The sequence below is a fragment of the Nicotiana sylvestris genome, chromosome 2 (genome assembly GCF_000393655.2).
Source record: "Nicotiana sylvestris chromosome 2, ASM39365v2, whole genome shotgun sequence".
Classification (NCBI taxonomy): Eukaryota; Viridiplantae; Streptophyta; class Magnoliopsida; order Solanales; family Solanaceae; genus Nicotiana; species Nicotiana sylvestris.
The window spans coordinates 80,519,877-80,532,520 of NC_091058.1; the positions used below are offsets into that span (position 1 = coordinate 80,519,877).

Below are 12,644 nucleotides of genomic sequence, written 5' to 3' on the forward strand. Positions count from 1 at the left end.
GAGTAGGTCATCTTCTTCAACAGATGATCCAGGTTTGTGAGGGCATCGGCCTCGCTGTTCTGCTCCCAAGGTACGTGGACGAAGGTTCTTTGAAACGGCATAATGTGACTTGGATTTTTTCCAAATACCGTTGCATCCTGTCTTCTCGGACCTCGTAGCTCCCATTTTCCTCGTTTACTACCAGGAGTGAATCGCATTTTGCTTCGACGTTCTCAGCTCCCAGGCTTTTGGCCAATTCCAGACCTGCAATCATAGCCCCATACTCGGCTTCATTGTTAGTCAATCTTGCAGTTTTTATAGATTGCCTGATTATGCCACCCGTAGGTGGCTTCAGGAATATACCGAGTCTGGATTCTCTCACGTTTGTGTCACGTCAGTGAACAGGGTCCATACCCTAGAAGACGTTCCTGATTTTAGTAAAAGTTCCTTTTCTACCTCGGGCACGAGGGAAGGCAAGAAGTCGTCCACGAAGTCTGCCAGAATCTGGGACTTGATGGCCTTTCGGGGTTGATACTCGATATCATACCCCCCGAGTTCAACAGCTCATTTGGCCAATCGGCCTTATAGTTCGGGTTTATGCAATATGCTTCGGAGAGGGTATGTTGTTAGAACTCAAATACGGTGGCATTGAAAATAGGGTTTCAATTTTTGTGATGCGCTTATTAACGCAAAAGTTAATTTTTCTAGGTGCGGATACCTGGTTTCGGTGTCCCCTAGGGTTCGACCTACATAATAAACAGGGAATTGCGTACCTTGCTTTTCTCGAACTAGCACACCGCTTACTGCTATCTCGGATACGACCAGGTATAGATATAGCATTTCATCCTCTTTTGGCGTGTGGAGCAAAGGCGGACTAGTCAGATATCGTTTTAATTCCTCTAAGGTGTGTTGGCATTTTGGAGTCCACTCGAAGTTGTTCTTTTTAAGTAAAGAGAAGAAATGATGACTTCTGTCCGACGACCTTGGTATGGATCTGTTCAAAGCCACTATCCGCCCTGTCAGCCGTTGCACGACCTTTACATTATTTATCATCGTGTTTTCTTCGATGGCCTAGATTTTGCCGGGGTTAATCTCGATCCCCCTGTTTGATACCATAAAGCCTAAGAATTTGCCCGAACCCACTCCGAAGGCACATTTCTCGGGGTTAAGCTTCATGTTGTAACTTCTGAGGATGTCGAAGGTTTCCTGCAAATGAGTCAAATGATCCTCTGCGCGCAGGGACTTAACTAGCATGTCATTAATATAAACTTCCATGTATTTGCCTATTTGATGCTCGAACATATTATTAACTAGACGTTGGTATGTAGCCCCTGTGATTTTCAGCCCGAAGGGCATTATATTGTAACAGTATGTACCATACTTCATGATGAACAAAGTCTTTTCCCTATCCTCGGGGTTCATCTGAATTTGATTATAACTCGAGTAGGCATCGAGAAAGGTGAGGGTCTCGTGGCCGGTCGTAGCATCGATCAGACGATCAATGTTAGGCAATGGGAACGAATCCTTGGGGAACGCCTTATTTAAGTCTTTATAATCTACACACATTCTTAACTTATTTCCCTTTTTGGGTACTACCACTATGTTGGCCAGCCATTTGGGGTACTTCACCTCTCTAATAGACCCTATTTTAAGGAGTTTCGTTACCTCGTCCTTGATGAATGCGTGTTTTACTTCGGACTGGGGTCTTCTTTTTTGCTTCACCGGTTTAAACCTAGGGTCGACACTCAATCGGTGGGTGGTTATTTCCGGCGGGATTCCTGTCATATCTAAGTGGGACCAAGCGAAACAGTCGATGTTATTAATAAGAAATTGAATGAGTTCTTTCCTGAGTTCGGGAGTTAATCCCGTTCCCAGGTATACCTTCCGATCTGGGAGGTGCTCGATCAAAACAACTTGCTCCATTTCTTCAATTGTCAATTTCATTGTATTCAACTCTTCGGGGGCAACGAAAGTTCGAGGAGCAAGGAAATCTTCTTCATTATCCTCGGGGGACTGTACGCTCTTAGACTCATTCGAGGTGGAGTGTATGGGAGTCGGCGCCTCCTGGTAAACCGCGAACATTTCTTTCGCCACATGAGTCTAGGTTGTTATACCATCATTTATTGGAAATTTTATCATTTGGTGCAGAGTTGACAACACTGCCCTCATGTTGTGTATCCACGGCCTGCCAAGCAATGCGTTGTACCTCATGTCACCGCCGATGATGTGGAACTTGGTGTTCTGAACTGTACTGGACATGTCAACCGGGAGGGCGATCTCTCCTTTTGTTACTTCGCCGGCCATGTTGAAGCCGTGGAGGACCCGTGAGGCGGGTATGATCTTATCGGGCAACCCAAGTTGTTCTACTACCTTTGACCTGATTATGTTGGTCGAGCTTCCTGGATCCACGAGCACACGTTTAATTCGAATGTTGCTTAAAAGAAATAAAATTACTAGCGCATCGTTGTGTGGTTCTGCCAAGGTCTCGAGATCCTCCTCGCTGAATGCAAGGGTGTCTTCGGTCATGCGGTCTCGGATTGGACCTTCTATTGCAACGAATAATTTTATCCGTTTGATCACGGGTCCTCGAGGAATGTCGGTCCCCCCGATAATCATATGAACGACACGCCGAGGAATCTCTCTTTTTGCCCAGGTTGGATTTTTCCTAGTTTCCGCTGATTTTCTCAGCGCGCTCCCTGGTTAATGTGAGGACCGGCGCTAACGCATTGGGCGTCGCATGAGGTCGTACCCTTGGGAATCGGCTTCTGTGTGCTCTCAGGGTTTTGCGATGGCACACCAATACCTGGAATAACCATACCGCCCTTTCCATCGTTTTTAGACTGTTAGTTTTAGGTACATTTACTGGTTTAGGCATTTCGACCTGAAATCAAAGATCTTAAACAAGAAAAAGTGTGAAAGATAACTTGTGTTGTGTAGTAAAACCAGCAAAAAAATAATCACTATTATTTATAGCCTCACGGTGAGCGCCAAACTGTTTACCGTGAAAAAGGTAATAACAATTAAATTTGATTTAGTAGTTCTAAAAAACGTGATCTATTTTTATGCTAGTTGTTAAGAAGTTGGTGATATGTGAAAGATTTAGAAACGGAATAAGAGCTTGAGAGCAAGGTGATAACCAAACCGAATGGTTAGTAATCGGGGCCTCGAGCTTGCCTATTCGAGGGCCTCGGGGTCGAGTTTGAAGCTTGGCTAGGAACTATCGAGGGTAATCGATGGGTGACTAACAGTAGTAATAAATCAATGACTCATCTTTATGGACAATAACAAGCAATAATGAAGAACAATAAATAGAACACAATAAATATAGGCAATAAATGGAAGCAATAATATCAGGAGAATATGTTAGAGAGTAGAGAGAATGTTCTTGTGTATTTTGTATTGAGCAACCGATGTTTACATAATGACAAGGATCACCTTTATATAAGAGGGGGAATCCCAACATAGTACAAATACATTAATCACAAAGATATGGAGATGAGACAGCTAGTTAATGCCATGATGTGGGCTTAGACTAGCCTAACAGACTTTGTCGGCTCTAGCTGCATGCCTTGGGAACTCCCCACTTTTCCATCTTAGCCGTTGGTCTGCATCGCCCCGAGATCGAGCGTCAATAGCCCTCGAGGGTAAACCCCAACCCTAGTCTCGAACCTTGTGAAATATGCTTACGAGGCACCATAATAACAGAAGATTGGAACCTCCGATTTTACCGTATACAATACTATTAAACATTTGCACATATATTTTTTTCCTTCCTACTACAATAATTATAGCATGCATGTGCTTGGTCGACATTGTTACTTTATCTATATATCCACACGTTCATTCCGATCGAGCGCCCCAATAAGTTCAAATGGATGTGGAATCCTTGTATCAATGTATCCATTTCTTCTCAAAATTTACTTTAGTTTTCGTATATAATCCTATTTATTTATTAAATAAAATAGACACTAGTAGATATTTGTCCCCTTTCCCGGAGTATCCCAATGGAATAATATCTACAATTATCTTTTATGCTTCTGCAACTTTATTCGTAAGTCTTGATTTTACATGTCTATACCAACCTTAGTAAGTGGAGGAATTAGACAATTAAAGCCACGCCTCCAACAAATTTGTTTGTCAAAACTTTCTAAACCCGTTGTGTCAATCGAGGTCTTTTGGGTGAGGGCAAGGGGATTTGAAACCCAACAACAGACAATAACGCGTCAATTCGTAACATTGTGAGTTTTTGCCTCTTTTATACTGCTTTAGACTTGTACTTATGGGTTATCAATGCATATTATTATTCGATCAAAAGATATATAGACCAATAAGGTTTGTTTAGACTTGCCTATGGCTCAACTTGCTCCACAAGGATCCAAATTTTGATAGATGGAATTAGATGCATTTAACTTATATATACTTATAATATAAACAATTTTAATAATATATCAAATTACTTAAAAAAATAATTACTGTATAAGTAATTATTCATAATTAGTGAAACTAGTTCAAAAATAGTAGACAAATTGCTATGATGTTGCAAGTTATAATTATATATATCATCAATTTGTATAAAATTAAATTAAACTAAAATCGAGATTATCAACAACTAAGTAAATACACCGACAAGGCAACTAGGGAATGCGGAGTAGTAGCACGTGACAAAAAATGAAGCATTAGGGGACCAAATCGATTTAGGCAAGTCATTGGGATGCAATAACAAAATTTACGTACGGTTGTTGAAAACAAAAAGGCAAAGGGGGCACGTGGCGTAATCATAGACCTCACAAGGTGGCTTGCATTAAAGAATATCCAAAAATGATGAAAATGGAGAAGCATCGTTGAAAAGACAAGTACTCACTATTAAATTCGATGGGCCATGTCATGTCTAAGATATGTAATTGGTGGTTGAGAATTGGAATTTTCATGGCCACCCTCTTTAATCTTGTGGCTGTGGAGCATTCCCTCAGTTGACGCCACCATATATTTTTCTTTACGGTTCCTCTAATAGATCATGGTGCTATTTCTGGTCTGATATTCAAAACCCGAGCCAATCAGAAAAATAATCCTAGTCCCACCTTTTATCATTATCGTTTACTATCTTTTCAAACTGTAGTTTCCTTTAAAGAAATATGGTTTGTTAAACTTAAAATATATTTTGTGAGTTGTTTCCTGCATTTGTACCAAGTATTCAACTTGACGTAAAGATCCAGACTTTGGAGGTTATTTGACGAAATAGAAGTATATTGAAGAAGAGTTGAAAGTGATAAGTAATGTTTAAAATTGTGTTAGTATTGGGGGAGTCGTAGAAATGAATAATGCGGACACTTTGTGATGTTTGTGAAAGTGCTGCTGCCATTCTTTTCTGCGCTGCCGATGAGGCTGCACTTTGCCGTGCCTGTGACGACAAGGTCTAATTTTACTCTCACTCTAATACTATTTGTCCCTTTGTACTTGCATGAAACTTCTATTTCTTCTTTTGGGTTGTAATTAGTTTGTTGAATGTGTTCAGTTTAGCATTTTATTTGTTGATGGGGTGGAATAATTGTTCAAGTCAACTTATATCTGGAAAAGGGAACGGAAGAACAAAGAAATGACTATTTTTTGTGTACTGGATTGCAGATATCTTGTGTCGACCATAGTTATAAAATCAACAAGATAGGATGATGCTAATTTTAGAATTGAAATTATCTCTGTGTGTGTCTGTGTGTTTTTTCTTTTGATAAGTGTAATTATGTGCGTCTTTATGTTACTTAAAGAGGCTGCAATCAGTTGCTCCATCATCAACTTCTTTAAGGTCAAAAATCATGCTGACCTGTTATGCAAACGGGCATTTCTTCAGTATTTACAACCAGGGAATCATTGCTTCTTCTCTCTGGTTTTGGTTTCTTCTGTTCATCTACTTTAAGTTAGTAATAAAATTTTCTTAGTCCTTAAGGGTTGTTTTATATATCTATATGTTGGAATTTGTCTAGTGACTGTGATCTTCCCAGTTGTTGAATAAATGCAAACATCTTATCTAAAAGTTTATGCTATATTAGAGAGACACACTTCTATTTATATCTTTAATAACATGTCTGTTCACGTGTGAGCCTAATTCTTTCTTATGGGTCAAGCTAGCATGTGCAAAAATATATTGATAATGAATTGTGGTGAGATATGAACCAAGGACTCCTGCCTACTTCCATGCCATGTTGATTATCTAATCACCGCATGTAAAAGTTTAAGATGTTACAGCCTTTTATGTTCTTATTTATATCTTCAACACTACTCATTTCTGACCCAGAGGCATGAAAGGCCAAATCTACTGGAGTTCCATCTGAGTCAACAAGTTTAACCTACTAATATTGACAACGCCGCTAAGAGACTTGATGTTCTCCATTCTTGTGAACGTTTCTAATTGTATTCACATTTGTCCATAGGTTCATATGTGTAATAAGCTTGCTAGTAGGCATGTGAGGGTTGGACTAGCTAAGCCCAACGATGTTCCTCGTTGCGACATATGTGAAAATGCACCTGGTACATAGAGTTTAATCCTCTTCATTCTTCAGTTCTTAAGTTTTTTCTTCTGATTCCTGTGATGTTATTTTGTTGTTTTATCCTACTCAATAGGGCGTGCAAAACGAACTAACTATTGCTAACTTCCTTTGCTTGAAGCATTCTTTTACTGTGAGGTTGATGGAAGTTCTCTTTGTCTGCAATGCGACATGATCGTACACGTTGGAGGTAAACGAACACACAGTAGATATCTCCTGTTGAGGCAGAAAGTTGAGGTTGGTAACTCTGTCGTATGAGTTACATCCCACTCTTGATATGTGCAGTGTGATATGCTTTGGTTCATCTTTCTATACTTTCTCATGTAGTTTCCAGGAGACAAACCTGGGCCTATGGAGGAGTTAGCCGGGAAGACATTAGATCCTGGTGAAAACAAGAGGGAATATAGTCACTCACCAAAGCCAATGGTTGAAGACAATCAACAAAATCGCAGATCCTCTCCTGTCGTAGTTTCAGATGGGAGTGCACATGATCATGCCAAGAAGGACAAAATGATCGACTTAAATGTGAAGCCAAATCGCTATCATGGTTAGGCATCTAATCAGGTTAGGCACTCTACATCTCTCATAATCAATCCCAGAATAACTTTGCCATCTTTCATCAATAATATCTACTTAATAAAGTGTGAGTTCACTTTCTCCCTTTTCATTTTAATGCTAAAATCATGTGAACTGAACTGCTTGAAAACATACAAAAGAAGATGTTTCAAGAGGGAGAATTGACTGGTCTATAGAAGATAGATAATTTGTCAAGAATTCTGAAGTATCTCAAAATAGAAAAAGAAAAAGAAAAACCAAAACAAATTATTTACCACTTTGATTTCCAATCAGGGTAATCCAATTTGATCAGCATAAGTGCTTATAGAGATATCACCTTTCATTTATGGATAGTAAATATGGTAAACCGGATGACTTTTGGTTACTGGGGAAATGTAAATCCTTTCTGAACTACTGAAGGTTGCTGAAATATCTGCTGAAGAGATGTGCTTTTTTCATTTTCATGTTTTCTTGCTAATGTCTCTCTTGTAAGTCTCCTGGAATCCCATTCACAAATCGTTTTGTATAGAAGGACCTTGTTTTAAGTTGCAGTCGTCACTGTCCAGTCTTTGCTAAACCACCTAGGATGATTCTATCCAAAAAAGAAGAAAATAACTTGATAGATTGTTCATGAAAAGGTTGATCATAGTATTTCCTATCGTAAGGTTTTGAGCATTACTTTATGTTTCTTTTTTACCTCAACAGGATTAATACATCTTGAGGGCTGTTCCAGCCAAATCACATTTATGAAGAAATGTAAGTGAGGCGTCACGCTTATAACTCATATGGCGTGCATTTTCCACTTTTGCGCATGTGATAGAAGGTTCACCAATGTCATTGATGAAGCTCATTAGCCCAGATTAGTAGTCGAACAACATTCAGGCAGCTAGTTTATGATAAACTGCATGTTCTGATTGCTTTGAGGTCCTGCTGAAAAACATTGCTAGTAGTTTTTTGCTAGACTCTTAATCAAGTTTTGTCTTAGGATTTAGTTTAGCTGTTAAGACAGCATCATAGAACTGCCTGCTGAAAGTTGTTGATGTAATTGAAGTTTAAGGTGATTTTGGCAGAAGTTGCTGTTATCTTAAAATCTAAGGTCACTTCTGAGTGTAGAGATTATTTTCATTGTTTCTTGCAGTTGTATAGAGGTTCATTAAAATTTTCTTCCCGTAAGGACCTAGCCTGCAGGAAATGCTGCAGTTTCTAATTCGTCATCTCTCCTAGTTTGGAACAACTGGGAACCAGCACTTGTTTTATTTATGTTCTAATTCGTGTCTACTAGCAAACACATTTGACCTTCAACAAAATCTTAGCTAACGGGAATTAATGGACTTAACAGAATTATTTATAAAAAAGAATAGAAATTGAATACGTCACATCCCCGTAGGATGGTTTCTTTTCTAGCAAAAGGAATGGCAACAGAAACAACCAACTCTTCCTGCTTCGCCAGTAAGGAAGAAGAGGTGACTCCTACATTCGAAAAGAAACCAAATAATTAAAAGAATTACAGAAAGCAGCTATGGAGGAAGTTTCCTGCTGAAATACAGGATTCCATAAGCAACAGTGAGCAAGAAGAAGGAAAAAGAAAAGAAGAAATAGAGTGAAACATGAGTTCAACAGTGTAATATTCTACTAATGAGGATCCTAGTTGTAGGAAGAACTATTGATTGTCGGAGTGTGTTACAACTAGGTGAATCTTCTGAAGCTAACTCTTGGAGGTGTTGGTAATGGAAGATAATAGTTGGTGTGACGGCAGTTGTAGCTATAGCCTCAGCTGCAGTTTTTAAAGGCACAAAACTGTCGAGCAGATAGATTTGTGGATGTCTACCTGCCAGTATTCAGGATGGAGTTCAACTTAAAAGATTATGACACAGCTATAAACCTATACAAAAGGAAGATGTGCTTTTTGTCCTTCAACTACCACTGAATTGTGTATCTTGTAGTCAACACTCAACAGATGGGTAGTTGCTCATCCATGAATCATGCCATCTTTTTTATAGCAGTTATCCTGCCTATGCCGTTATGTTTCATTTCTATAGCATTCAGTTTTTCTATTGGTGTGCCTGCTCAACTATGCCTATGATCGTGCTTTTGGATGTATCTTAGAATTGGATTTTTTTTTCTTCCTTTCCGCTAAATTTGATTTTGATGGCATTTGCAACATGTTTGCACCTTTAACATTGTGAAGAAGTTGAACCCATAACATAAAATTGACCAAGCTTGATGAGTGTTATAAATTGCTAATTGCACAACGCTATATGAACAAAACAGTCTCCAGGAGCTATAAGCATTTATGCAGTTCGACTTAGCTACATTACATGCTTCATATTCAAACATCTATAGACATTGGTAAGCACCTAGTAAACGTATCCCTTCACGAACATTCCTTTCTTGGCCTCCTCGGACTCACCCTCACCAGCGTATTTCCCGAGCTGAGCCAGAGAGTTGGCCTTTGCTCTAACAAGCAAAGCTTCCTGAGCTGCCTGCACATTTTCTGGTCTTCCACCCCATGTCGTAAGGCATGTGTTCTGAAGGGCTCTTGCATATGAGAACGACACGTGCCATGGGTTGGGACCTTGGTTCATGGCGTTCAAGTTAAGAGTAGCCTCAACTTCAGATTGTCCACCAGACAAAAACTGTGTATAACAAATCATGGAAATGATTACTAGTCAAGTTCTTGGAATTATGGAAGAATGTTTGATATAATAACAGAAGAGTAGATAATACTTGCCATGATTCCTGGGACGGCAGGAGGGATTCTTTGGCGGAGGAGGTTGAGGGTGTAGTCAGCAACTTGCTGTGGGGTGGCCCTTTCCTTGCACTCTGCTCCAGGGGTGACCATACTAGGCTTCAAGAGGATACCTTCAAACATGACATTGTTCTCGGCGAGGTAGAAGAACACTTCAGCCCACACCTTCTTGGCGACTTCAAAGGTCCTGTCAATGTTGTGTTCACCATCAAGTAAGATCTCTGGCTCAACGATGGGTACCAACCCATTGTCCTACAAGAATGAACCAGAAACTTTAACCATTATTCGTGTTGAAAGCTTAGAATAACATAGAGATTTCTTAAAAGTATTTACAATATTAGTGCAATTTCATCTATTATAGCACGTTACCTACTATTGTAGATAAATTTAACCTGCACAAAACTTGAACTCTAACAGAAATTCTTTCAGATTTGTGTGTTTCTGCTTCCTATATATATACACATGCCAACTTACCTGAGAAATGGCAGCATAGCGAGCAAGACCCCAGGCTGCTTCCTTAACTGCAAGTGCAGAAGGACCATTGGGAATGCTCACAACAGTACGCCTGTAAGATTCACAAGGGAGAAGTAAGATGAGCTTCAAGTTAAGCAATTGTTGTATAACTTACAAAAGAAAAGTGCTTTACCATTTGGCGAAACGGGCACCTTGTTGGTAGTAAGCAGCAGAGCGGGAGGCAAGGCCATCTAGACCTTGACACCATGATTCATCGTTTGAGCCAGCCAAGGGAACAAGACCCTGTGAATTTTCAAACTTTTAGCAATTTATGACCAAAGAAACTTAGACCTTTTAAATCACTAAGGTTAGATCTTTTACCTTGTCAACCTTAATACCAGGAACAATGTTCTGCTCAACCAGCACATCAACAATTTTCTTTCCTTCGACGGTTGATTGATAAAGTGTCTCCTCAAAGAGGATGGCACCAGAGATATAGTCCCCAAGTCCAGGAACTGAAACAAGTAGTGTCCTGTACGCCTGGCGGTTAGCCTCAGTGTTCTCCAAACCGATTGAGGCTAAACGCTTCCCGCAGGTAGCATTGGACTCATCCATCGCCAAAATTCCACGTCCAGGGGATGCAATAGTTTTCTACACTCAATTCATTAGTTCAAATCAGCCACATATAGCTTCATTCATCTCAAAAAAGTTCTAAAGAACGCTTAACACTTATACTCTTAGACTATTCTTACAGAGATTAGGATAGCCCTTCTATATACATCACTTTATCTTGGTAGTAAATTTGAGCAAAAACAAACAATACCACTGTAAGAAAAATGATCAAGAACTGGTAATAATACATTCTTTCATCTTTTTATCAAGAAAAAGAAAGAAGAAAACACTAGCAAAACACTTCTCTATGGGAATGGCAAATAGACAGAGGCAGATGGAGTGTATTGTTTATGGATTCAGCTAGACTTAATATTTCAACACGGAACATAAATATACATGTGAAAGAAACCACTAAAAGTTCCGCAATATCAAATTTTGGACCCATATTTTTAGAAGTAGAATGAGTTCAATGCTAATTAATCTTAAGGTTAAACTTATCAAGTTTAAATCATACATCTGCCTCTCAAATAAGGCCCAAGGAAACAAGCTCATCTTTCGTAGTTGCATAATACCATGCTTTAAAATTTCTTACTCCAGAGGAGTAAGAGATAGCTAATCAGTTAAAAGAACATAAGACAGCTAACCTGCATGTTGTGACTAAGTAAAATAACTATCACATGAAATGTGAAGAGAATTAAAGTGTGTTATTCGCGATACATAAAATAGTTCAATCGGACCTGCTCCTTAAACTTAAGTCAAAGCAAATGAAGCACTAGTAGATAGGAAAATGTTATAAAAGAGCATGTACCGCAGTTTTAACGAGCTCATCGGCATAGGAGCTAGCACGGACAGTAAGAGCAGAGGGAGCAGCTGGCTGACAGCGGACGACGGAGACTGATGGCTGGCGGAGGGACTGCCCTTTTACAAACTCAGTCTTGTCAAGAACTGGAGATGTCTTGAGGAGAGATGCTGATGCCATTTTTTCTTTCTTTCCTTATCTTCTCTCCTCAGCTACGAGTTTTTCTTGTGTGTTCAGTACAAGCGGAGAGCCCCATGCTCACTTCATTTATAGTTCCAGGAAGATAATATCATTTGAGGCCATTATACTTTCACCAATCAGCACGTTCCAGTTGGCTTGATAACTTGCTGACTTGGCTCTACTTATGTAGGAATTTGCAAACTGATGGTTGGTTTTCATTGGTTTACTCTTTTTTCTTATTTTCCTTATCATTTAAACTTGTTGTGTCACAAATTTAGCTCCTTTTTGGAACTTTGTAAAACCATAAATATGGTTGCACTATTGGACTTCCAATTTTTGCCAGTTAACTAATCACTGGACCCATTAGATTTGAGGCTCTGATTGTTCTAAAACACAAGAATACAAAAATTCGTAATGTGGGTTCTGTTGAGTGGCCATAATGCAATGGCGTCAAGATTTATAAGAAACTCCACTTTTAATTAAAAGATCCACCACCCTAATTCAACTTCATTATTCGAAATAATTTTTCCATTTTAGCAAAAATACATGCTATTTTTCCATACGAAGTTCCAAAGAATCTCTTTCATAAAAAATGGTTGGTTAATAGCAAGTTCCTCTAGCTTTATTTCTTGCGAAGGAGGCAAGCAACAGCCTTTCAAAGAGTTAGATTAATGAGATTGATAGTTCCTATAAAATTGACTGCATTTGAACGATCAAGGAAGACGTATACTTCCTTTCCAACATGGGTCCTCATGAAAATCTCCACACAAATTGGCATTAA

At 39.2% G+C, this 12,644-nt stretch overlaps 2 protein-coding genes across 2 annotated transcripts; one reads left to right on the plus strand and one right to left on the minus strand.

Annotated features, from left to right (window-relative positions):
* Positions 1 to 4,905: 4,905 nt before the first annotated feature.
* Positions 4,906 to 7,996, plus strand: LOC104213251 (B-box zinc finger protein 19-like). The gene is made up of 5 exons (XM_009762711.2): positions 4,906 to 5,390; positions 6,402 to 6,498; positions 6,637 to 6,752; positions 6,843 to 7,079; positions 7,776 to 7,996. The coding sequence occupies exons 1-4, from the start codon at positions 5,298 to 5,300 to the stop codon at positions 7,065 to 7,067; spliced, it is 531 nt and encodes a 176-aa protein (XP_009761013.1). The 5' UTR covers positions 4,906 to 5,297; the 3' UTR covers positions 7,068 to 7,079; positions 7,776 to 7,996.
* A 1,284-nt stretch (positions 7,997 to 9,280) lies between these two features.
* On the minus strand, positions 9,281 to 11,929 carry LOC104213252 (fructose-bisphosphate aldolase 1, chloroplastic-like). Its single transcript, XM_009762713.2, has 6 exons — positions 11,693 to 11,929; positions 10,654 to 10,923; positions 10,466 to 10,575; positions 10,294 to 10,384; positions 9,802 to 10,071; positions 9,281 to 9,706 (listed from the first exon to the last, which is right to left on the minus strand). Exons 1-6 carry the CDS (start codon positions 11,861 to 11,863, stop codon positions 9,428 to 9,430), a joined length of 1,191 nt encoding a protein of 396 aa, XP_009761015.1. The 5' UTR covers positions 11,864 to 11,929; the 3' UTR covers positions 9,281 to 9,427.
* Positions 11,930 to 12,644: the final 715 nt, after the last annotated feature.